Source organism: Bemisia tabaci, chromosome 1, assembly GCF_918797505.1.
Source record: "Bemisia tabaci chromosome 1, PGI_BMITA_v3".
Lineage (NCBI taxonomy): Eukaryota > Metazoa > Arthropoda > Insecta > Hemiptera > Aleyrodidae > Bemisia > Bemisia tabaci.
This window is the reverse complement of record NC_092793.1, coordinates 82,718,451-82,745,282: the sequence shown is the minus strand read 5'-3', so window position 1 is coordinate 82,745,282 and position 26,832 is coordinate 82,718,451. Positions and strand designations below refer to the sequence as shown.

General features: G+C 36.3%; 1 protein-coding gene across 2 annotated transcripts; it reads right to left on the bottom strand.

Annotated features, from left to right (window-relative positions):
* Positions 1-1,548: 1,548 nt before the first annotated feature.
* On the bottom strand, positions 1,549-21,273 carry Fis1 (Mitochondrial fission 1 protein). Of its 2 annotated transcripts, XM_019061476.2 has the most exons (5): positions 21,021-21,273; positions 17,832-18,047; positions 13,828-13,933; positions 7,756-7,767; positions 1,549-2,158 (listed from the first exon to the last, which is right to left on the bottom strand). In XM_019061476.2, exons 1-5 carry the CDS (start codon positions 21,072-21,074, stop codon positions 2,070-2,072), a joined length of 477 nt encoding a protein of 158 aa, XP_018917021.1. In that variant the 5' UTR covers positions 21,075-21,273; the 3' UTR covers positions 1,549-2,069. The 2 variants fall into 2 exon arrangements, with proteins under 2 accessions (XP_018917021.1, XP_018917022.1); XM_019061477.2 differs by lacking the exon at positions 7,756-7,767 and having other exon boundaries at positions 21,021-21,269.
* Between the last annotated feature and the right edge of the window lie 5,559 nt (positions 21,274-26,832).

Genomic DNA, 26,832 nt, shown 5'->3' with positions numbered 1-26,832 from the left:
TTCCCAAACAGTTCCTGATACTCCCTGATGGTAGCGACCCTGATCCTTCTTGGTTCTATTCTTTTTCATACATCCTTCTTTTTTCAAATTACAAGGATGACAAAAATGTATTAGAAAACTGTGAAGCATAAAGATGACTTCGAATTATGTGCCTGATAATTTACTTCTTCCTCGAAATCACAAGTGGACAGAACTAAACAGGAAGAAATCGAGCTATTTTTTTTTAGAGGGGGGGGGGGGGGTGTCGAATTTGGAGTCATTTTGAACCTAAAAGTTGAGCATTTTCTGGCACGTGAATTCAAGTGGAAAAAATATAATTAGAAAAAGAAAAAAATGAAATTTCCTGTTCACAATTTTAACTTAACATTCCTTCGTACTTTCCTGCTGAATTCTCAATCACAGATTGAAATCAATGAGCATAGATTCCCTAAGAAGAGGACAAAGGTTGTCTAGGCTAGAATATGCATCTAAAGACAAGGTTTCTTTGCTGTAAGAGCAGATGGTACGGATATACACTCAAAATGATCATATTAATCGAATATCTCTTCCCTTTTATTTGCACCTTATCTCTTTGTAATTGAGGCCGTGGCTTTAATAACCACCTAGGTATAGCGGAAGATGTAACTGTGAGAAAATCGCAATTGAAGTTTTAATTACGAGATGCGTCGCTGAGTTTGCGCAGTTGAAAAATTGCAGAAACATTTTTTTGTAATTGGTTATACTCTTTGAACAATCTGCTATGCGTTTGTGGAAAATATTTCAGTTCTCACTTTAAAGTTGATGATTTAAAACATGCTGTTTTAGGAGATTATTCCCCCCAACACCTAGTTTTGAGGTAAAATGGCTCATTAATTCTTTGAAAATGACAATCAGTGCTTTGCGACAGTCATAGAATGTCACGTAACGAAAAAATGAAGCGGCCCTGTGACGTTGATAAAGCACATGATTGCAAGAATGGGCATAAAAACATTGATATGCGCATGGGTAAGCGTTTATAGGTGGTTATTCTACCCAACACCAAGTCTCAAGATAAAATGACCATTAATTTTATTGAAAACACACATTGATGCTTTATAACCGTCACATAACACCAAGTGACATAAATAGGCTGAATGGCACCGATGCTTGAATAGGTGGTTATTCCGTCCACCCGCCGGTTCGTCTGACACCACTGCACTAAGAGTGGATTCTTCAACCGAGTAATCAAGAGATCAACTTGCCATCACATACAGGTGATTACTCATGCCATGACCTTAATTGCTTTTTTAACAGGAAATAATAGGTTGTGTTCCAGGTAAAGATTAATTTCTAAAAATAAGGTTTTAGATGTTACATGTAAGCTATTTGACACACTGATAAAACAGTTAAAAGTCATGTTTCAGAACATTCCATACTTTTGTAATTTTTCCAGACTTCCTTCAGAGAGATATTAGTTACTTACTATTCAAAGAGTCAGTATTAGACAATAACTGATTACCTCGCAGACCTTTGTTAGAAATTAGAGCTTAATTTCTTAAGAGCAGGAATACTTGTTTTAAAAATACATGATTCAACTAATAAGAGGAACATTTTATTCATAATAAATAAGACAAGGAGTCATCAAAATTTCAACACTTTAACTGTACAAAAACTATAAATAGATGTGTGGTAATGTGTAAAAAGGAGTCATTGACTTATCACTCCAGTCATTCAAAATTATATATTCAGGAAAAATAAAAAAGAAGAGTGATTTCACCACAACAGTACAAGAGTGAATGATTGTACAGAAAAATAAAAGTGAAACAAAATCACTTAAATTCTAAAATCAGCAATGATAACAGTGATCCATGATCAATCAACTCATCTTCCAGTCTAATCACCCGCTTTCCAATTGATACTGTTGATTGATCAAAAACTATATTTGATTCAAGTGGTGCATTGGAGCATGAGGTGAGTGATAAAGAGCCTATTTACAAAAGAGAGTACATCAAAAATATTTATACTTCATAGAAGATTTGCGACAACAAAAAAGGAATCGGATAACAATATAATGGTATGTATACAGGAAGGCCTCACACTTGCTGAGCAGGTTACTTCTTGCTGAGAGCCATCCCTAGCCCGACAATGCTTCCAAGTGCCAGAACTACTCCACTGATGATAGCAATCCCTTTGATGCCTTCTTTACAGACAGAAAAGAAAAAGAATCGTGATTAAGTGAGGAATAGTGACACAGGTGGGAGATTTTAAGGGAAATACTAATGATGTTAAAAACCATTTCCATGATTTAAACTGTACTATCAGTAGTTGCTTTGATGTTCAATGAAGAAGAGATTTTGGTGAGTGGACTACTAGATTTTATTCTTCTGACTGTAAATACTGTGTTAAACCGAATACATGTGTTTCATGCTGTTAAATACAATAATACCAGGGAGCGTTAGCATTTGAAATTGCTTGAAGAATTCTCTGCAAGATTCGTCTTTCTTTAATCGAAACATTGTTCTAATCGCTCTTTTTTGTAGGATTAATATTTCATCAAGCCTTTTTTCTGATGTATTTGACCACGTGTTAATACAGTAGTTTAAGTGTGATTCAAATAGTGCATGATATGCAATCAAAAGCGTTTTGTTTTCACAGAATTCGCTCAGTACTCTTAGCATGAATATCGATGAATGCAGTTTGTTTTTTATTTTACTTTCTTGCATTTCAAAGTTGAGTTTTTTGTCAAGGTAAATTCCTAAACACATAATTTAATACATTTTCTTCACCTTGTTTTCTTCCATTTGCAAGGATGTTAAAATTGTAGCATGATTGCATTCTTTTTTGAATTGGCATGAATTTAGTTTTATCTTCGTTGAAAAATAATGAGTTCATTTTGAATCATTTCATTAAAAAACTCATTAAGTTGGCATCAATTTCTAGATTTTCCATTGTTTTACTGCTTATGACGAGTACTATGTCATCAGCGAAGAGTAAGACCAAAAAAATTGACATAGGCGTATCAATGTTTATCTTTTTACCAAGAAACTCTGAAATACATATCATTCATGAACTTTATAGAGAGGATGGCTGCTAATACGGTGCCTTGTGGAACTCTACCTGGGACCAGTTTGCTTTTGGACCTATACTTATTTTTAACTACTCCAATTTCAACATATTGATATCTATCATTTAAATAGCTTTTTAGCCATTCACAAAGGCTTCCGCTAAATCCAATAAGTTTTAATTTGTATAATAATAGATCGAATCTTACCGTATCAAATGCTTTTTTTTATTTATTGCTACAATCACAGAGTTTGCTTTTTTGTTACGTATCAAAGTCTCATGACATTTTCTAAATGCATCTCCTGCACTTAACGACTCCCTAAAACCATATTGGTGCTTGTGCAGTATTTTATTCCGATTTAAGAGGCTTACAATTGCTTTTATCACCACCTTTTCAACAATTTTCGATACTGATGATACTATAGACAGAGGCCCATAATTATTTGCACTATCTCTCGGCCCATTTTTATATAGTGGAGATACTTAACTAATTTTTAGTTGTTTAGGAAAATCTATATTTTCAAATGAGTTATCAATGAAATGAGTGAGAAGTGGAGTAAGCTCGGGCTTCAACATTTTTACCATTTCATTACTCAGACCATCATGGCTCTCTGGTTTCTTATTCTAAAACTCATCTATTGCTTGTTCTACGTTACATTCGTATATTTTACATAGTTTGAAGGTTTTAATAGCTCTTGCAATGTTGGCAAAGTTATTTTTATTGATTACTTCATTATGAGATTTACCCATTTTGGAGGCCAAGTATTTATTGAGTACTTCTGCAATTTGGGTTTGATCAGTGTATGTTTTAGTACCATGATCAATTTTCTCAATCTTCCTATCCATTGCCATTGATTAAGTACAGGCCACGCTATCTTTACTATATTTACTGATTAATCAATTCTACGTTCCGTACATCTAGCTGTTTCCTTCAATATGAATTCTTTATATGTAGTTTGACTTCAGATTTTTCAGTTCTCTTTTTTATTTCCTACATCTTACAATGTCGACATTTGGATTTCGTTTCATTTTCTCCATTTTACTACAAATTCTTTTGACTTTAATATGATGGGTATCTCTTTTGTCTCTACTTACACTCCATTCCTTGGATAAATACTTCTTGAATTTCTGGAGGAAGTGAAGGTTATGTTGGTGCTGTATTAAGTTCAAAAGATACTCTGTAGCCTTGTCATGGATGGATTCATTCAGCTCATGGATGCTTCTACTACGCGCTAGTGTTGCTCTTGGATTATTATAATCTATACTATAAGCTCCGAGACCTCCTAATTTTGCACAACTAGTAACGCTCAAATCCAGCGTTCTACCAAGCCGATTCTCATAATTTTTGCGGCTATCGAAGGGCAATTGTCTCTAGATAAGCCAATTTTATTTAGATTTTCAAAATATGACCCAGTTTTTTTTATATTACGTGGTAAAGTTGCGAATTCTCCCATTTAAACAATGTAAATTTATATTTTTTGTCGTAGTTCGTTTGAGCTTTCTACTATGCCGATTTCCATGATTTTTGCGGTTATCAACAGGTAATTGGCCCTAGATGAGCCCGCTCTAATCAGATTTTGGAAATAGGACCCAGGTTTTTTTACAATCACGTTACAAAAGTGAGCGAATTTACAGATTGCTACAGAACTGCTGTCGCTATGCGCAGGAGGTTGCGCAGTGTCCGAGGAGGTTGCGCAGTGGCTGAGTAGCCTGCGCATCAGCTCTACTTATCGACACAAGATTCGCCCTTGATATCTCACGATGAGCGGTGGCCGAGTCGTCTAAGATGTCAGAGACACCCACATTTTTCAAGATGTGGGTTCGATTTCTGACTCCTCAGCTACTTTTAATTAAGACCTGATTATCTTTATTCGTTGTTTTACTGCAATGTTTCATTAATTAGTCATTGAAAAACGCGTTATTTTGACTTCAAAAAAAATTTTTTTTCTTTATTCATCAAAAACAAAAATCATTTCACTCTACAAGTAGAGTATACCTCATATCGTAATTTTTTAGGGGAAAAATAAAATCAACATTAATAGGAGGGTAAAAATAGGGCCTCAAAGCGGCCCATTGATGGCGCAGAGCGTCCTTAGAGGGTTGACGCCCCCTAGTTTCTAATAAAGTAGCCATCTGTTTGTTTTTGTTCTTTTTTCCCCTTGCTATTAACTTAGATTCGATTGCAAAGTGGTCAGAGAGAGCATTTACAATGACATTTGATTGAAAGAAATTTTAAGGCTTTGTAAAAACATTGTCAATTTAGAAGCACTACTTTCAGAGACTCTAGTGAGCTGAGTGACAGTGTGTACACATTTAATTTCTTTCATTGTATTTAAGAAATTCTTTACATTATCACAGTCACAGCCAAGTTCTAAATTTATATTGAAGTCACCGGTTAAGATTAGTTTTTCGTTAGGATCTGTGTTCCTGAATAATTCACTTAGTTTTTCTATGAATATATTAACATTGCCAGTCGGCGGTCTAAATATGATAATTATTTTGATTTTTAGTGTTGGCAGGATGCAAGATGAGTATTCAAAGGTTTTTTCTTCAAATATATCTTCAATTGGTCGTTTTACGATTGCCTTTAGATTTTAGATAAGAACTCCTTCTCCTTTGATTTCCTTTCTACAAAATGATGATATGATCACATAGTCTGGGTGAATTTTCAACTTATCTACTTTTTTTTGTTTTAGACCATGTTCACAGAAACATATTGCATGGGGTGACTCTTCAAAGATCAAGTCAGAAGTTAGTTCTTTTTTTTTTCTCGTAGATATTGTATATTTTGATAAATTTTTGCTTTAGCATAAAGTCTGTTGGATGCAGGGTTCTCATCGCAACTTAATTTGAAGTGGTTTAAGGTGGATGCAGCCTCCCTTATTTGAGGATATACTAAGTTTTGGAGGCTGACTCTTCTCGAACTATTGGAAAATTTTAACTTGATATTATATTCGAGTTTAGTTGCACTTCAGCGTTTGAGTTTGTAGTTATTCTGCAATTAATGGACAATCTATTTTCCGTGAGTTTTAGTCTGCATTCTTGTTGAGCTATTATTTCAGCCTTAATAAAATATAAAAAAAATTGTTTGTCAGAATCGTACAAGTCATTAACTTCTCGTTGATCACTGCTAGGTGAAAATTATTGTTCATCAGAATATACTGACTACTTAAAAGTCAATTACAAGGAGCAGCAATTTACTAATTCATCATAAAAAACTGCAGAATTGTGACGTGGAAAACTGACAATGACATGAATGAAGTTAGTACCACTACTAACGGTGTCCATGGCATTGAAGATTTCATGGAAGAGATTAGTTTCGTCAAATAACCATTTTCCCACTTTCAAATATTTTGATAATAGGGTTAAGAGGAATAGCTAACACCCCTCAAAAGAAATGTAGAGCCATGGTTTTGACATAAAAAATAGAGACTATGATCGAAGTAATGTTCTTTATACATTTTGTTTTTAAAGCAGGTACTTTTTTTTAATAGTTTAAGCTCCTAGTCGGGGTGTTTTTCTCTGGCACATGAGAATATATATCAGAATATATGACTCAATGGTAGAGTAATCTAACTACATTGTAGCTTCATAATGATTCAGAAAATTATTCATTCAGTTTTCAATTTCGAAAGTGGGTAAGCTTTGATGTTTTAATAAATGCAAAACAAATTTCTGCAGTATTTAAGGAGAGGATTTATCTTCAATCAAGGAGGATAAAACTGCGCAATCTGAAACAGAATTGTCATTTTATGTTGAGCAGTATTCTTCATTTCATGAAGAAAAATACTTCCAATTGATTGAGTAGGAAGTTGAAAAATAAATTAAGTCAAAGCTTCTGGCAAAATTGAAAATGCTTTTATCTACATAATAAAGCATGATTTTTAGTGAATGAATCACTGGCATGATCATTTTTGTAGGCCTAAATAAGTTCTCTGTTCCCTCACTTGTTACTAAAATCCAACTGAAGAGTAACCACCAATCAGGCTGAAAAAGTAACTGAGAATACCAGTCCATCAACGCTTGGATTGGCCCATCCATTTTAGTTTCTTTTTTATCTTGTGAAGATAACAGAATAGTCTGAAAAATTACTCTGAACATTGATTGGTCCACCGAGATTTTCCGCGGTGTTCCTTTCGGCCTCCGTTCTTGGCACTACCTCAATATTTTAGTTCACATTAACCGTAAGACTGGATCTAATTAGGAACAATAAAAGGATGTCACCGGGCAAGAAAAATTGGGTAATTTTGGTAAAAAATTTCAAATGAGAAAAAACTTACATACACTAAAAAAAAACTCAGTGCTCATACCTATTAGGGGGGGGGGCTGTTTCTCCCAATAGTTATTCATAATTTCTGAAAATGTAATGCATAACTTCTGAGAATGTTAAAATACTGAGTTTCATCTGACAGGCTTATGAACTGTACATGAGACACAACACAATATGATGTATACCTCTTGAGAAATTTGAATATGTAATGTTACTCAAAGTGACAGAGTAAACAAAGATATTAAAAAAAAAAAAAAAAAAAAAAAAAATAATTTAACATCTTCTGACAAAATATTAAGAGCAATTGACATTGATTCTTTCATCTCAAATTCTACTCCTACTATGGCATTTTGACAATATTTTTGGGCAGGTTATGTCTTACACATCAAGCGACTACTTGGACTAATTGAAGTAGAAACTCAAGTTCAGGAGAAAAGAAATAATTTGCTAAAAGGGCGAGTTACCTTGGATTTCGGCTTTGAAAAAGCATGGAAAAAAAAGAGAGAAAAATTACCATAAATATTTCCAACTTAAATGTTGCAATCTTACATGAGATGCACCATGCAACATCGGTATTTTTGGCACCACAACGGTATTGCGCCAAATTCCTAAGGCTGATAGGCCATTATCCGAGGGGCCTAAAAATCGTCCGGTTTCTGCTTCAACTTTCAACTTCTTGTTTAAAGGAACTGGAAAGCTGAGAATGAAAGTTAAATTCTTCAAGTGCCCATAACTTTTGAGCGGTTACAGTTTTGGCAAATTTTTAATTGATACTGAATTCAGCGTAAATAAGTCTATCTGAAGTTATAGACCTTGAACAAAAGTTGATTTTTGAGCTAGTTATGGAGAGTTCTTGTCATTCACCCTTATTTTACCTCTTGAGAATTGTGTCCCTGTAACTTTGAGCATTTTTTTTAAAGCTACAGGGTCAAGATTCTCAAAAAAAGAAGAAGAAAAAACTCAGAGAAAACAAGATTAAATGACTAAAAATCCCCATAACTTGTTCAAAGATCAACTATTTCTCAAATCCTATACTTTCAATTGATAGTGGTTTTTTACACTGAATCCATTTCAAAAAGAGAAAATCACTGAGTTTCACTCCCCCTAGGGTTTAGGGCAAAAACCCAACCATTTTTAGGTCCCTTGGATTATCCTCATACCTGGAGATTTAGTGCGAAATCAAAGGAGAGTTAAAAATGCCCGTTTTGGATAGTATCCTTAGCATCCCACTACTGAAGTTCAGCAGACTGACTAAGCAATCAGCTACAGTACTAAACAATATTTAAAACCATGAAAATAAATGGCAGTCGAAGTTGAATTATTCCACCTAGAAACAATTTGAAAGAAAATGTTCTGAAAATTGTAGAAATTGAGTATTGCTTCAGTTAAGCACTAAAGGAAGGGAAGCAGAGAGGGAGAGAGGGGAGAGAGAGGGAGAGAGGGAGAGAAAAAAATTTGGAACACTAATAGTTGCTACTTTCTATGGGGTAACCTGCCACCTTACCTGCACACCGAGAAATTTATCTAACCTTAAATGACTAGGAGTTATTCATACCTATGCTTGTTATCAAGCTCTCTGGGCAGCTTGTTCTGAAATAGTGTCAGGAACAGCTGGCTCTACATATAAGAGCTGATGTACAAGGCAATGCCTCATTTTTGACAACTCTGCAAACTCCTATGGCTCTCAGTGAAGGTCTTTATATTGTTACTAATTTTTACCTGAATTGTTTAAATAGCCTGCCAAAAAATTATTTGAACACCTCTGACAGCAAGATAATAATAAACACATCCAAAAAAAAAGAAGGTTCAGAGCTCAAGACCTTTAGTGAGAGGTTAACTTCTGCCGAACTTACCAAAATTTTGAAAAATTGAACCAGAATTGACTAAAGATATTCTCATTTAAAACAAATATTTTCATCAGGTCAGACGAGAGCACAATTCCAGCCTTCTAGGAACAGATGTTGGACTTTAATAATTTTTGGCTACGCCGTTATAACCATTAGTCTGATGTCCAAATAGTGAAGAATTATTGCTTTAACACGAGGATAAGGTAAGAAAAAAGTTTCGCTACAAAACGAACCAAAGAAGTGTAAACTCAAAAGAAACCAAGAGAGACAGCAAATGTTTCAGGGTGTAAAGAGGTAGACTTCCCTATTCAACTGAAAAGGTAGAAGATATTTAAAATTAAGTATAAAAGTTTGAGAAGATTAACTATCATATAGGCAAAAAATTTGAAGTATTTCATTGGAGAAAATGTAGCTACAAGAATGATTCTATTTTTTTTTTTTTAATAGGAGTAGGCCTACTTAAAAAGCTACACAGTGGTCAGTCCACACTGAATATGATAAAAACCAATCTTGTGAGTTTAAGAGCAAGGTCCCACTGTGGGGTGCACGATTGCAGTTATTGAAGCTTAGGCCCCTAGGCCTGGGGGGCACCTCTGCTGCTGCTGTTACTGCTACCGCTACCACTACCACTACCGTTACCACTAGCACTACTACTACTACTACCACTACTATACGGCTGTACCAACATCTCGTATTTTAAAATTTCTATCATGAATCAATGATGAAGAGCGATGAACAATCTAAATTTTCGACAAAAGGCATTACTTAAATCCAGGGGATTTCAAACAGCTTAATTCGATAAGCAGCTCTACTTTACAGTCGCTAGCAAAGTCAAAACATATTGATGGGGGGAGAGGGGCAATAAGAGCAGAAAATTGCAAGAAATGAATTCTTTTCAGAAAATTCCCCAAATACAACTCTTTTTTTTTTCTTCTCCTTTTTTCGAAGTGGTTATTCGGCGGTGCGTTCGAATAAAACGTTATTCGGCGGTACGGTACTGTCGAATAGGATGTTATTTAGCGGTACAGTACCCTGACTAGAAATTCTTCTAAGTATCGCTAAGGTGCTTTTACTGGATAACTTTAAGACCGCTAACCGAAAAAGTTTCTACCGCTCTAGTGTCTTTACCGGATGACCTCTTAATCGCTAACCGGAAAACTTCCTACCACTAAGGAGCCTTTACCGGATGACTTTTTAACCGCTGACCGGAAAACTTCCTCCTGCTAAGGTGCCTTTACCGGATGACTTTCTAACCACTAACCAGAAACTTTCCTACCGCTAAGGTGCCAACAGTAGGTATGCATGCTGCAGGTAACATCATAATGCTAGGTACTTCAGACCGAATGTAAATGTACTTAGGTAATTCAGTGCTTCGATGCTCACGTAAACTCTAATTGTTCTCCGCACGCACTTCAAAATTTCTGCAGATAAATGCACCTGAAAAACTTACGAATATTACATTGCTATTAAATGCAGTCAACAACTTGACGAAAACAAAACTGATCTCTGAGAAGGTGCAAAATTTTTACAGTAGTCCGAAACTACAAAGTTGGTTTCTGACGCAAAGTACTGGTCGGTCACTGATTTTTGCGCGTCCAAGATTTCCTTGTTTACATCATTTCTCCAGATAAGTAATACCAATGGATCACAATAGATGGGGTTTGCTTGCTCATCCTGTGGAAGCATCTTACCGGTAGGAAATTTTCCGGTTAGCCGTCATAAGGTTATCCGGTAAAGGCACCATAGCGATACTTAGGAGATTTGCTGGTCAGGGTACCGTACCGCCGAGTAAACCGTATTAATTTTACGTGTTGCCTCGCCTAAGGTTCCAGAGAGTGGGGCACAACTTTCATACTGACGTACGTAACAGCTCTTACTCATCCGTACAACAGATAAAAAAAGCATACTTAGTTGTACCTGGATTGACACAAGGTGAAAATTGACCGACATGTCACGTTTTGTAGCCTTTATATATTGAAGGCAGCTCTTTTGAGTGTTATTCGACCTTTAGTTACACTCCTGAGAGGTCGTCACATGTATTTTATCCATACGTTTCATTTTTGGGCATAAAAATGGCTTCTGAATAATTGTAAGAGGCCTCAGGGACCACTGTCGCCATTTTTGGCCAATTTCATGGTTTTTTTTTTTCAATTTTACACGTCCCTATTAGCACATCTTGTAATATAATTCGTAAAAAAAAATTAAAAGTGGTAAATTTTACAAGTACGAAAGATGTACGTGAAAGAACTTGTTAAAAATCAGAGTCTGAGAACTTTACGTAAAAAACTTGTAATCAAAGATGTGAAAGAAAATTGGGGGATTGAACTGAAATCTTTGAGTAAAAAATTCGCGATTTTTTAAGTACAGAAAATCAGGAAAAAAATTCAGAAATAAAAAAAATAAATATGTAAAAAATCATAGATTTTGTACCAAAAAAAAGGTCAGAAAGAAATTCAAGGAAGACAATTTTTTTTCGTTTTGAAACTACGATTTTACGATCAAAACTGTCATCACTGAATTTTTTTCTGACTTTTTGACGTAAAAAAACACGATTTTTCTTTTATACCTCTTCAAGCATCTATTTTTTATGTGAAAGTTTTCGGAACACCCAAAAAATTGGGGGAGAATGTCTGAACGGAAAATTCGCTAAATTGACCGAACAGGAGATGCCTTTGTAGTTTTTATTACAAGGAAATTAAGCAAAAAATTCTAATGTCCCCTAAAGATTTTTTGTAAAAAAAAATATAGCTCGAAAACTGGATACAAAAACACATTGTGCTGAATGAATAAACCAGAGTTTTAAAAAGTTCGCGAAGATTTTAATAACTTATCTTTATTAAAATAGTTAAGAAATTCTTGTACAAATTGATGCATGTTAATAATATTTAAGAAGAGCAAAAGAAAAAAAAGGAGGACATATTATTAAAATGTTCATAATTTTTGTCACATATTCACGAACAACAAAGGTACTTTTGAAAGTAGGTATACCATCTTTAAAATATCCATGATAAACATTAATTTTTTCCCTTATCCAGTTTTTCGAAATTAAAAAAATAATTAGCAATTCGTTCTCATGCATATTCAACAATAAAAATATTCCTCTCATACAGCGCAAATTCGCCCCACTCAAACAGAAGCCACGTTTGCTCAGTAGGTAGCGCATTCGATTCCTGATAGGCAGGTCCCAGGTTCAATTCCTGACAGGTAGATAATAACTTGAAAGTTGAGCTCAAGGAGAATTAATTGATGACAGATCCAGACAGGTAAAAAGTCTATTTTTTTTTTTACAATTAGCATTTTCATCAATTTTAGGAAGTGGGAGTTTTTTTGCGCATAACTTTTTACGTAGAGAAACTCAATCTTTTTATGTAAAGAATCTTCTACTCTTTAGGAATTATTCTTGTAAAAAAGACTACATCGGCATTTCACTTTAGGTCTTTTTTACGAATTTTTTTTGTTGTAAATTTTACGTCTGCGCTACTAGCGGTGTTAAACTTAATTCAACCTGAAAACCAGGTACATTTATGGAGATAACGTAAAAAATTATATCACTAAAGTTCTTTGTAACTTCTACTTACATTGCCAAATTTTCGAAAAAAATCGTCTTAAGGTGTCAAAGATTAGATTATCACGAAAGTGAAACATATTTTTTTCCATGATAGATATGTTATTTATAGTAAAACAAAACTTGAAATTCACATGTTACACACGATAATTATTATTCACTTCTTAAAACCTTTGACATGAAAATTAATCCAATTTTTGGCACTTTGGAACGATTTTCTCGAAAATTTGGCAACATGTGAAAAAGTTACACAAATGCGTTTATTCATTTTTTCCCGTTCCTTCCAAAAATATACACAGTTTTTAGTTTAAATTAAGTTTTTCTTAAGTGAAATTGAAAAAAACTAAAAATGGGTCAAAAATAGCAACAACGGACCTTGAGGCCCCTAAAAATTCATCGAAGGGCTTTCTAAAGGCCAGAAATGGATAGTACGCAAAAAAAGTATAAGGATGACCTCGTAAAGCTTGTCGGTGGCAAGGGAGGGGGTGTGCAGACGACTCCAAGCGCCTGGATTCCAGTTGGCGCGCGTGGAACGTAAACTTTGATAGCTCATATCTCTTGTACCAATCGTTTCCCTGGGAGGTATAATATATCAAAATGTGCGGAAAAGTACGGCAAATAAAATGAACAGCGTTTTGTTCGAATCGAGAATCCAGCATTTGACGATGTACTAGGGTCGAAAAAAGAATTGGCCCCTGAGAAAGAATGAAAAATGGCTGCAATCTCAAATTGCCTGAACAATCAAATTAACTTTATATTTCAAGAGAGCGCAATTTTTGAAGAATTGTAGCGCAAACCGCGTCTCAATATCTTTTTTCGTTCGAAAGATATGGAACTCAACAGTTGACAGCTTGGCAACGCTGCTACGCGGAAAGAAATACATTTTAGGCCTTGAAACTTTGGGGAAAGGTGTATGCTATGATGAGGAATGACAAATTGAAAATTGGTCAAAATACATGAGGGAGTTCTTGCCGATTTTGCATACACCCCTTTATCTTGCCATGTTGCGAAATGTGTAAACAAACTTTCTCCTAAATTATCCTTACATAGTCTAATGTTGAAAGTGCGGTTAAAAATATTAAAAAAAGTTATTTTCCAGCAAATACTTTTTTTTGATGATTTACCTTTCTCCATTTTTTTTCTTATCACTTCTTCGAGGGTCTTCACTTGAGCATTTCCTGGTTCAATTTCAAGGAATGCACTTGTATATTGTAATGCAGCAGAGAATTCCTAAGACAAAAAATCAGGGCTGTTTCAGCACTAAAACTTACGACAGACAGAACAGATTTAAAACAAATAAATAGGTACTGTAGAGAGTAGGAAAGTAGTTCTGTACCCCCTCCCCCCCCCAAATAAAAAACAACAGTATACAGCATATGAGGACCTATCCGACCAAAGAGCATCCACGCGTATATGCTGTTTGCTCGGAAAATAGCAACAAAGATGACTCGTGTCCTGAATAAGGTACCATTTGAATTGCATGTCGATAGGTACAAAAAGATTGCAGGTATGATTTTTTGGAGCTAAAAGGTTGACCTTTCAGTGCATTTCCGGGCGAACGGCATAAATGCATTTTATGCCTTAGCTCGAAAATTTTATTCACAGTGCATCAGACCAAGGTATAAAATAACCGGTTTACGTTTTTTGGTACTTCTAACCCAAAGGAATCATTTTTACGGGAGGGGGGGGGGCGCAATTCCCATAAATAAATACTCGGAGAAAACCCCAATTTTACTGCGAAGTTGTCCGTTTATACAACAGTTTTGGAGCTGAGAGCCCAAGAAGTTATCTATTTTTGATATCCCCTGGTAGCACAGCTCGGATCGGTAAGGTTTTAGAAACATTCCACTTGTGTCGAAACTGATTCATCTCGATGAAACATATTAGAAACATTTCAGAAATGTTTCAATGACGCAAATACTTTGAACATTTCATTGAAACTTATCCAAAACATTTTGAAAATGTTTTCAAGTTGGATACATTTAACACAACAGAAATGTTTTGAAAACCAATCCAAAACATTTTACAAAAGAAAAATTTGGAGGGGAAATGAAATGTTTTAAAAACATTTTGAAGACAAAGTTGAGAGTCATGTAAAATATTTCATCAGAGACAACATGTTTTGAACACGGTTTAAAAATATTTTCATTTCATCTTACAGAAACGGGAAAACAACGTTTATAAAATGTGTTCAAAAGGTTTTCAAATTGTTCTACTATCACTTTTTAAAAACGTTTTCAACACATCTCCAACATGTTCTCAGATACTTCTAATTTCGAAGTGTTTGGTGAAATGTTTTGGAAATATTCTGAAAATGTTTCAAATTAATCTACAGATTGTTTCAAGCAACTTTTCAAAGTACTGTCAGATACTTTTCCTGCACGGCTTGCAACGACACCTTCCTGGAACCTATCTGACACATTTTAGATATGTTTTCAATTATTAATAAATATTACTGATTGGTGCGGTATATCTCCAACTCATTTTCAAAACGTTTTAATTCTCTTTCCGATCAGCATCCTCAATTCATTTCAAAACGTTTTGAATATAAATCGAACCAGTGTCGCTGAAGTTTTAGAAAAATGTTTTCAACACATCTCCAACACGTTCTCAGAAACTTCCAATTTCGAAGTGTTTGGTGAAATGTTTTCGAAATATTTTGAAAATGTTTCGAATGCAATCTACAGCTTGTTTCAAGCAACTTCTCAAAGTGCTGTCAGATACTTTTCCTGCACGACTCAACAACACCTCCCAGCAACCTATCTGACACATTTTGGATTTGTTTTCAATTAAAAATAAATATAATGTCTTTGAAACCTTTTTGAATATTTTGTTCGAATTTATACGTCACTTAAAAATGTTTTTGACACGTTTTAGAAATGTTTCATTGAATAACATAGAAACATTTCTAGGACCTTTCTAAAACTTTTCCTACCTAGTTCAAACTGAATCCACCAGAGGGCGTTGAAGTTTAATTTTTCAATTTTACCAAATTTCAGCTTAATTTTTCGTCTCAAGCTATACTTTTTGGACATTTAATTATGTGGAGGTTATTAACACGGTTAATTCCTTGTATGAATCGAGTTCATCTCCATAAAAGCTCATAAGTTATGGATTATCTAGAATATTGAAACCGTACATCGTGCTTTGCGTATACTTTTCTAAAGTGAAGGTGTTCTAATCCCTCTGATAGGTTGATAATGATGAAGTGTAACGATTCAGCCCTCATGCATGGTTGGTATCAAGGGATGTCTGCTGTGATGGTTCTAATTCCACAGCGACATTAGTTAGAACAAATGTCTGAAAATTTTTGATACTTATAGCCTCGGTGCCGATACCTCTCTGAGATGTGTTGAAAAGGTATGAGAAACATCTATCGGACGGATCTGTGAGACGAAATTTAGGGGTGACATAGAGTTGTTTTAGAAACCTTCTCAAAACCGTCGGGACACACGATATGTTTTCAAGATGTTTCAACAAACCACTGAAAGGTTTTGAAAACATTTTTGAAGCGTTTCGACGATACAAAGGAATGTCATGCCTCTCACCGAAATGTTTCAAGAATGTGTCAGATATATCTCTGCGACGAATTTGTGGTGCCGATAGGTACCTCACTGAGATGTGTTGTAAAGGTATGAGAAACATCTATCGGACGTATCTGTGAAACAAAATTTAGGGGTGACATAGAGTTGTTTTAGAAACCTTTTCAAAACCGTCTGGACACATGATATGTTTTCAAGATGTTTCATTGAAATGTTTTAAAGAAATTTTTTCGGATCAATGACACATTTTAAAAACATCTTCAATCTGACCTGTGCTACCAGGGTCATGAAAACATATACTTGCATCAACTCATGTTGCACACATTAAGGCTTTCCTTTCAGAAACACCACATTTTCGAGGGAACAGTATGTTACTTGACTTTAAAAATGAATCTTTGCAGACCAGAAATAACATTTTATAATTCTGATTTGAAAGGAAGTCAGTCTACGGGAATAAAATTGATAGAAGGAAACCATTTCTGGTTTAGTTTCGACGCCACACCGGAACCTGAGAATAAATAAAAACTTTAAAAAAGACTTTCTGAATCTTGCTTTTTTCGCCATAGAAGCTGTTCGGTCAGAGAGGTCCTCATATGCAAGTTGCTATGACTGAATGACTTCCTACTTATTTAATACAACCTTGGCCACACCTACAGCTCGCTCAATAAGGCAATTTGTAGGCTCCCAGATTGCATGTGGAACTGGAAAGTTCCAGTAATCAGTAACACTACATGGCTGGATGGATGAAAGGCATGCATACAAGTTATGGGTGGCATTGGGTGTTACAGATATGCTAGGTTGCAGAGTTTCACCCGAAGGTGTGTTTTTACCCCTCTCCTCCAAGCTGCTTTAAAGAAAGCCTTATGCGCAGTCTAAATTTTTTTACGTGTCTTGGATAACTTCGAAGAAATTTTTGCAAAAGGCCAAAACAAGCATTGTTAGAGAAATCGGAACAAAATTCTAAACTTCGGAAGCAGCATTTAAGAGTTAAAATAATCAAAAACAAGTTTTAAATCATCAATCAAATCATGTTCGTGTTGAAATCATGAGAACAACTTGGACGAACAACATGCAAAGGGAGGAAGTACTATAAGAAACAATAGAGTTAGAACGATATTTATAGGAAGCAGGAGAGAGGTTTTTGACACTTGAAAAAAATATGCCACTCTCAGGGACAGGTGAATAAAAGAAAATGAAACACAAAATTCTGAGCCTTACATAGTTTGAGAGTTGAATGTTTAGCCAGAATGACCTTTTTTCGTCTGTGGTTCTGTCTTAAATGCATCATCTTAAATGGACTGCATTTTGCAATTTGGAACTATAAATTCTGGCTCATCTGTAACAACACTTATAGGCATAGGGAAATTAATGGCACAAACGTTGTTTTTAAACCGGGCTAGAATTTATAGTTCCAAATTGCAAAATGTAGTCCAAATCATCATTAACACCTTCACTTCTTCCTGCTCAACATTGCAACATACTTCATTGAATCCAAATCCCAACAGCCCTTATTCAAGTGGTTAGAAAAGAAAAAGTTTGAAAAAAACAAGAGCAATTGAGAATTTAGTTAACAATATTTTAGGTACCTTAATTCTACAATTTCCAAGTGCTAAATAGTACAGATAGTCTCTCCTTTCATCCTCTGCATCTGCTGCACTTCTAAACAGCTCTTCCAGCAAAATGATGCCTTTACGAATGTCAACTGGAAATTTACTTCTCACCAGACACCAGGCATAGTTAAATTGTGCTTGACGTGTTACGCTACCCCCGTGCAACTGTTCATGATACACTTTCTCATACTTCTGTTGAATAATAATAATAATAATAATAAACAGTAATAATAATAATAATAATAATAATAATAATAATAATAATACATTACAAGACTGATTCGCAGTAGCTGAAGGCAAAGATACCTAGAAAGCAAAATGACAAGGGTGGATATTAAAGTGAGTTCACCGAAATGTAGTTTCCAAAACTTTCGATGCTGTGGTAAAAACCAAACCGGCGTAAAAACATGTTTGTATACTTTAAGCATTCTAACAAGCTATACTTCTTTTGAATGTTGTATTTGTGTTGCAGAGAAATCGTTTTAATTGGCTTGTGTAAAAACGTGCATTATCCAAAAAACCAACTACTGGTTTAAACCACAATATACGCAGGGGTGCACATTATTCTGGATGACGCGAAAATAATTGTGGAAGCTCTTGCCGATTTTACGGAAGCGTGATCACGAGATAAATTTTCGTGTGAAATTGTGGAGGCCTCCTAGATATTGTGGAAGCTTTTTCTTTTACTTTATCTATCTTCACTTCAACGCACCGCAGAAAAATAGCGTCCTCAGAAGTATCAAGGTCTGGCTCAAAACATTGAAACCCACCTCAAAAAAGCTAATCCATTTGTTTTTCTGACGACTCCCTGATTACCTGTGGGAGGACCGGGTTTTGTGGTAGTTAGGCGTCGCAGAGCGCCTCTTATGTATGTATGCATTTGTTTTTCTACTTAGCTGTTTCTTCATGGACATGGTTTCTTATGCTTCAGAAAAAAGAAAAATAATTCTTGTCTAAAACTTACTACCCCCTCCCGATGAGTACCCTTTGGAAATGTTCAGTAAAACAAATTTTAATATCACAAAGAAGGGCTCAGCGTGCTCCAGATTTCGATTTTATTCTTTTTTTTTAAAAATTGAAAGTGCAATGTTTAAGAATTTTTTTGGCGGAGAGTTAGGTTTTGACACGGCAATTCCATTGGGCTGCTTTACTATTTATTTAAATCTAACACAACGGTGATCACTAATCTTTCTCCTATGTATGACCTTACATTCCTTGATTTTCCCAACTCTTCCCCACTGATAAAGAAGATCAATTTTAGAGGCACAATCCTTAACTACCCTCATAGGCTCCTCTACCATTTGCACCATCCTAAAACTATCAATCAACTTTTTCAATTTAATCCTACCCCAATCTTTATCTAATTCCCGCCTAACATTGAATACTCCGATAACTATCTCATCCTTAATAATTAGTTCCACTATATTACGGTGCCTCTCCTCAAAGCAGCCTCTCGCAGACGTCAACGTAAATAAACAGAGATTATGCATGATGCTTATGGATGCCTAAGGAAGAGCTTTACACATTCGAAAGGAGGATTCATATGGAGGAGGGGAAACAAGTCTACTTTATTCAATGAGATAATCACTTTAGTTACTTTTCTGAGGACTTTCTATGAAGTAGTATTTTTCTATGCAGTTCCACAGTGCATGAAAAATGGGCACTTTTGGAAGAGAGGGCAGGTGAGTAAATTCCATGATTTCTCTGCAGCTACATAGTAGACCAAATGTGAGAAGTATAGCTTGTTCGAACGCTGAGAGTGAGTACATTTTAAGGCTGATTCAGTTTTGACCCTTGCAATCATTGTTCATAAGGAGAAAAAAAGGATAAACTTACTTTCAGATCCACTCTTGAATGATTTTGTATGAACTTGTCCAGGGACCCAGAAAGTTCCTCGCCTTCACTTTTCTGGAGGTTGCCTCCATATTAGGTACTGTCTACCAAAGGCTGCGTGCTTTACAGTTTCCTTTGCATAAAAGAATGCGATGCATTATTTCCTTGACTTAAAAGTGAGCGTTAAACTATTTCCTTCGCGTAAGAGTGCGCATTGCAGTTTAATTCCAAAAACCTAAGCGCATGGCTGGTTTATGCTTTCTGCCTCCACATGGTTTACCCCTTTTCAGATTCCTTTCAGTTGGTCTGCAATTGCCCGATTGAGCACTTTCTGTACCCCTGAACTTGCCGATGAAAGGAGAAACTGATTGGTGACTGATGCAGATGTTTCAGAATATACATTTCAACAATTTGTATTTTGTGATGTTAACTTAAAAATGTATTCGACATTTCTTGACACAATGAGGAAAACTTAGGAGATATTTTTGAGAAAAGAATCATGTTTCCTGATTTAATTAATCAATTGAGGTTATAGGCTTCTTCTTTGCTGTCAGTGGTAAAATCTTCTCTTAGGGTAAAATCCCAAGCCAAATGAAAAATATCTGAAATTTTCATTCAATATACCTAAAACGTCCACTTCCATCGTATATGGACACTTGATTGATTCTACTCCCTATCCCAGAGTCACATTGGCTGACATGAAATTTCCTTTTTGATAATATTAATGCTACTGATAGTTTTCGGGGGCATGTCAAGTAATGAATTTTTGCAGATACAAAATAATAACGACGGTGAGTTTGTCAATAAGGACTCCAAGGATCTTGAGGCCCTGTTTCACACGGAAGTTCCATAGGCTAGTTCTGGTGGGAATGAAAACAAGAGACATTGGTAAAGAGGGCTACTAATTACCAAATCACTGCTGTAATTTGCGAGGAGATCACTACTCTGATAGAAGAAAAATGGCAGTTGGGCAAATCCAAAGGATGGCAATTCATCTACAAGTCCCGAGTGAAATGAAATTCTGTGCCACTAATTAATAATCAGAGAGAAGGATTTTATGCTGCAGCAAGAAACACGCAGGGCAGGGTTGACGGAGGGATATTTCAAAGGATTGAAACAAAACAGCATCCTTAAGATCTTGCATCATATTGTATCAGAGGAGATTGACTCATCTGACCAACAATAACCTGAGCAACTCAAATTAGGTGTAACGATTTCTGTTTAGCAATAAGTATAAAATTAATTCCTACGAAAATGCATGGGTTGTGAAGTAGATTTTTTAATCAACAAATGATTGAGATGACTACAAGAAGTTCTTAATGACTTACGAACCTTCAAATCCTCCGGAAGAACGGTCTCGTTCAACAAATCCTCTGTATCTGTCATTTTTGAAGCTAAGGTACCTGAGCGATCAAGCGTTAATATGAACGCATAAATTTATCCTGCTGAAGTCGAAACACCGAGAGTAAAGACGCGAAATGCCTCGAAATCTTATATTAAACCTCACTTAGACTCTGTTTCCGTATACGAGTCAGATGATCAGATAATGTGAACTAAGTGAAGTGATGTGATAAGCCAGATAAGCCATTAAAGAAAAAAAACACAGAATATACAGGCTTCACCAACAGAAGGTTCACTCCCATTTACTCCAATGTATCGCGTTTTGTACTTTCCAGCGGCTCTGCAACGTTGCCACGTGAATGCGTTCAGGTAAAAAATGGGGGCAGATAAATTGTATACAAGATAAATCGTATACTCCCGTCGAAATCAGATAAATCATATACAGATGGATGGTGAGAGGATAATTCATATAATTTGCCAGTTTGTCAAACTGTTGGGCGATCGCGAAATTCACTCTGATTTCTGATCATTCATAATTTCATAGCCCTTCTTTCTCACAAATAATGTAAGGAATTTTTTTTACCTAATACCACCAATAATTCTCATTTGGATTATTAATTATTTCTGCACTAATATTTCCAAAGACATATATTTCACATCTAGATAAGGTGGATTGCCAATTATCGATACTATCCACAGACTGTCCAGCTTTTTGGGGTAACGTAACCAGTTTGTTGGCTTAAATTTTAAGCGTCTTTGAGAAGAACTTAGTTCATTCTGACATTGTTGAGTCCATATAAAATTTAAAAAATTCTAGTGAAGAACTGTGTGCAGCCCGTTTAGGAGTCCCCAATATTTTGTGTCAATCTGTGTGGCAGTGACCGTTCGTCTGTCCTGATTAGGACGGAGGCCAATTTTTAATAATTTTAAATAAGTTAAAGATACAGTCCTACAATTTCAGTAGTGTCTTGTCAGTGGGTCAGCTCTTTTAGTATTTGTGTCTCCAGATATCCGTCGAAGTTCATCCATGTGGAGCTCCTGCACCGAAGTGTCTTGCGTCCCCGTCCTTGACTTCATTCGTATCTGTTTTTTCCGAGTCACTTGAACAGCTTACTCATTTTTTCATTTAAAATCTTCCAAAAGGTCTGATGTTTGATCTCAACAGTTTACTTATCATAATTTAGTCAGGCCAATTTGTTCATCCTGCATGAATCATCTTGTTACGTCTCATTCCTTTCAATACGTGTGTAGTCCTGGCAGCTTGATTTGGCTCGACGCTAGTTTGTTCACACTTTAAATTGAAGACCCCACTAACTCCAGTTGAGAAATCAAGAGATAACGGGAGTATAAGGAGTCTCCGACAAGGAAGCTTAGCCACTGAAAGTTTCTTGATAACCCAGCATTTGGATAAATGATAACAGCAAGTCAAACCGCAGGTTTGCTTGGTTTCAAGAAACCTTATTGGCAGCCTCTAAAACAAGCCACTAATTAGTGGCAATTGCTCCAAATCCTCGGTAACTAACATCATCACTCTATCTTTGAGCAGAGGTAAGTGAAATTGTCGTAACATCTTATGTCGTTAATAACTCTTGTAACTTATGTCGCAGCTGACAATGGAAGTAGAGAAAAATAGCCTCATATTTGAGGTTTTACATTTTCTGCTATCGCTGTCCAAATTACCAGAGACCTGAGTTGTTGGTGAGACCCACAGCTCAGCAAAACTTCGGTCTCTGCCTCCTAAAGTTTTTCCTTTTCATCATTGGGCCTTATTTGTACACTTTAGTACCTATCCTGAAAAGCCGCTTTCTGCTGACTTCAACTGGTCAAGGGCATGGAGAAAGGCAACAAAATACGTGATAGAAAGATAACTTCAGCGGCCTCGTCATATCGTTGGGTTTGTTCTAATTATCTTTTGTGAACATTAAAAAAAGTCGCTTGGTACCGAACGTCAAAATAATCAACAACTCTCGGGCCATCCTAGTCACCTTATTGGCTACTAATACCTAATTGGACGGAGTTAAACAGAAAGGAACCAAGCCACATCGGGATCGAACCGAGAAAAAGAGGTTTAAAGTTTGGCTCCTGCATAAGACTCAATGTAAAAGATAAACTTCAAGTTCAATTTCTGCAAAATTTGCTCCAACAAAAACTTTGAATTTTTGGCGATAGATAGTAGAGCAATGGTTGAGTTCAAAACCACTCATAACTCAATTTTTCCCAAAATGTGGGTTGGTTCCTTTCTGCTTAACTCAGTCCAATTAATGATCACCATCTCTTCTTCCTTGAGGGTCCGAGGGTGAGATGTGTTTCAGATATTCTCAAGAATATCGACATTTCAAATAATAAATGTCAAATTCTGCTATCTATATTGCCCTTTTGCCTCTTCCGAAATGAGGTTAGTTTAAATTGTTAACAAATCATAACAAGAGTACAGTTTGATGTTCGGTACCCACCAACCAACAATTTGATGCTAGTATGCAATTTACCCATCGGACACCCAGTATATAAATTACCGTGTATGCGATTTATACTAACTCGTAAAAAATGGAGGTAGGAAGGAGCGCGTTTCGCCAAACAAACAAATCGACAGCGTTGAAGCATAGAATAAATAGACTACGTCAACAGAAGCGAAAGCTCCGTAAGAACCAATGTTAACATTTTTCTGCGCAGATTGAAACCAATTTCGAGGTTACCTACAAATATAGAAGTGGAAAAAAACATTAAATTTTAAGCGAATTTACAGTACTTCTTCGGTTTAACGATAAATAAGTTAAAAGAGAACTCTTTCAATTCCTTAAAACGTATGTATCCGTTATTATTCGCCTCTCCAAAACGTCGATCTACCGCAAACGTAAACAGTACTTACTGAAACAGCCTCCTTTCGGTATGCTTCGTTGACATGAAAATGGCGGGGGCTTTCGCTTCTGTTGACGTAAAGGCCTCGATAGACGATCAAATTCCCGAACCAATTCCGATCAAAGTAGCATCAAAGTGTCGGGAGTCACCAGTCTGAAATTCATTAATTTGCTTAATTTTAAAATGAAAACTTGACAGAAATGTTTCCTATGGCAGGAAATGATGAATGGTGGCACTCCGGTCTGTTCTTACTTTGATCAAAAAAGTGCGGCCCGTCAAAATTTGATGGTAGATGGTGACCACCAGTCATCCTTTGATCGGAATTGGTTCGGAATTTGATCGTCTATCGAGGCCTTTAGTCTCTTTACAATGCTTTCTACGTGTGTTCTTCTTCTTCGACCGCGATACGCTGGGAGTTAGAGTACCTATACAGGGTGATCCAAAAGTCCCTTCCACCCCCTCTAACTTTTTACCTAATTGAGGTAAAGATTTGAAACTTGGGGGATAATCCTAGGTCAAAGGGAGCTACTTTTTGGCCCCCCCCCCCCAAAAATTTTCAGGGGTCCTCCTTGGGGCGGGGGGGGGGGGGGGGCAACGGCCCACAACTTTTAATTTTCAAATGGAAAGACCCCCTTTGTGATAGCTCGTTCGACAGAGCATAAAAAAAAGAAAACTTTTCGCGCAAACCCGAAGTCAATATCTCAAACCGTTTCAGAATGGCGGCCGGTTAAAGTTCAAAATGGCCGAAAATTCACACCGGTTATTTGTCGATGAATTTGCGCAAAAATCAGCATGGAGGGGTATTTTGACACGAGAAAAACGAATTTGACGTTAGATTTTAAAAAAAAACCAAAATTTCCAAAATGGCCGCCGGTTAAGTTTAAAATGGCCGAAAATTGTCACCTCGGTTTTTTCCTGATGGATTTGCCTAAAACTTGGAATTTGAGAGTATTTTGGCATAAGATAAACAAATTTGAACTTAGATTTCTAAAAAAATCAATTTTTGGTCATTTTGAACTTTAACCGGCGGCCATTTTGGAATTTTTGGTTTTTTGGTATCCGGGGGTATTTCGGCACGAGAAGAACGAATCTTTCATTGGATTTTTGGAATTTTTAAAAACTTTAAAATGGCGGCAAAAAAATGACGGAAAATCCATATCAAGGCTGTTTACCGATAGATTTGCACGAAAGTAAATGCTCTGGTGGTTTTTGGCTAGAAAAAAATTAATCTTCCATTAGATTTTGGAAACACTGAATATCGTCAAAATGGTGGCGGAAAAATAACGGAAAATCCGCTATGGAAAGGCTTCCGTAACCCTAAAAAAAAAAAAAAATTCCGAAAAAAAAGTATACATATTTTTTTTCGTGAAAAAAAAAGAAAAAAATTCCGGAAAAAAAGTATAAATATTTTTTTTTGTGAAAAAAAAGAAAAAAATATCTTAGGACTAGGTCGAATAACGGCTGGTGTTGCTAGGGGACTCCAGCGGCCGATGCCCGTCGATTCTACGGACTGACGAGTGTTGAAGACCGATGCGCGGCAAGCCGGGCATATTCAAATATTTAATTGCGCGAGAGCGGGAGTAGGGAGGGGGAAGGACAAGGAAAAGTTGTTTATCCCTTTTATAAATTCGAATTTGAGTTCGAGTTACCGCTTAGCGGGATTCAGTGGGATCCCGTTATTGCTCGAGGAAAGGAACGGGTGCGACAAACCCTTGACTTGTGCACCACTCTGTATATTTATATGAAACTCTTGGGCTATTTGAAATAAGGGAGGACCGCAGATCGGAACTCCGCCTTTTAGAAGGGTGTTTAAGGAGGTAGGAGCAGGTTCAGTTGGAATTGCGCGGGAAATATTTGAATATGCCTGGCTTGCCGCGCATCGGTCTTCAACACTCATCAGTCCGTAGAATCAACGGGCATCGGCCGCTGGAGTCCCCTAGAGTCCCTTTATACTGAGAGTCAAGACAACACCCCTCATAGAGTCACAAACGGGAATAAAGATTACACAAATTGAACGTTTTTCGTAATCTTTTGATCGGCTCTTTCTTGAAATTCCGTTTCTCCGTTCCTTCTCCTCATTCCGTTTGTTCCTTGTCGAACCCGAAATTCCTCGGTCCATTCCAGATTATAATCGTTTGCAATCTGGTGAAAATGTAATCTTTATTCCCGTTTGTGACAGCTGTGAAGGCCTAAAATCCGGTTGACCAATCAGAAATGGATTCCGCATTGTCTTGACTCTCAGTATAAAGGGACTCTAGAGTCCCCCAGCAACACCAGCCGTTATTCGACCTAGTCCTAAGATATTTTTTTTTCTTCTTCTTTTTTTTTTCACAAAAAAAAATATGTATACTTTTTTTTCCGGAATTTTTTTTCTTTTTTTTTCGGAATTTTTTTTTTTTTTAGGGTTGCGGAAACCGTTCCATAATCCGCATCCACCATCGCCATTCAAATCGCCACCATTTTAAAGTTTTTAAAAATTCCAAAAATCCAATGAAAGATTCGTTCTTCTCGTGCCAAAATACCCCCGGATACCAAGTCTCATACAAATCCGGCGATAAGCAGCCTAAATATCCACTTCCCGCTCTAAGCCGTCATTTTAACCGCCGCCATACTGACATTTCTGGAAAACTAATGCCAGAATCGTTTTTCTCGTCCCGAAAAACACTAGGATTCTGAGTCACATCAGACCAATCCGCCGATAAAAAACGGAGATGCCAAATTTCCGCCATTTTGAACTTTGACCGGCTGCCATTTTGTCAAAAATCAACATTTTAACCTGCGGTTTGCGCCAAATTTTTTTTTTTTTTATTATCTTTCGAATGAGGTATCACAAAAGGGGGGTTGCCATTTGAAAAAAAAAGTTAGCCCCGCCTCCCTTAAGGGGGGCCGCCCCCCAAAATTTTGGGGAGACCAAAAAGTTGCTGCCTTGAACCGAGGAACATTCCCA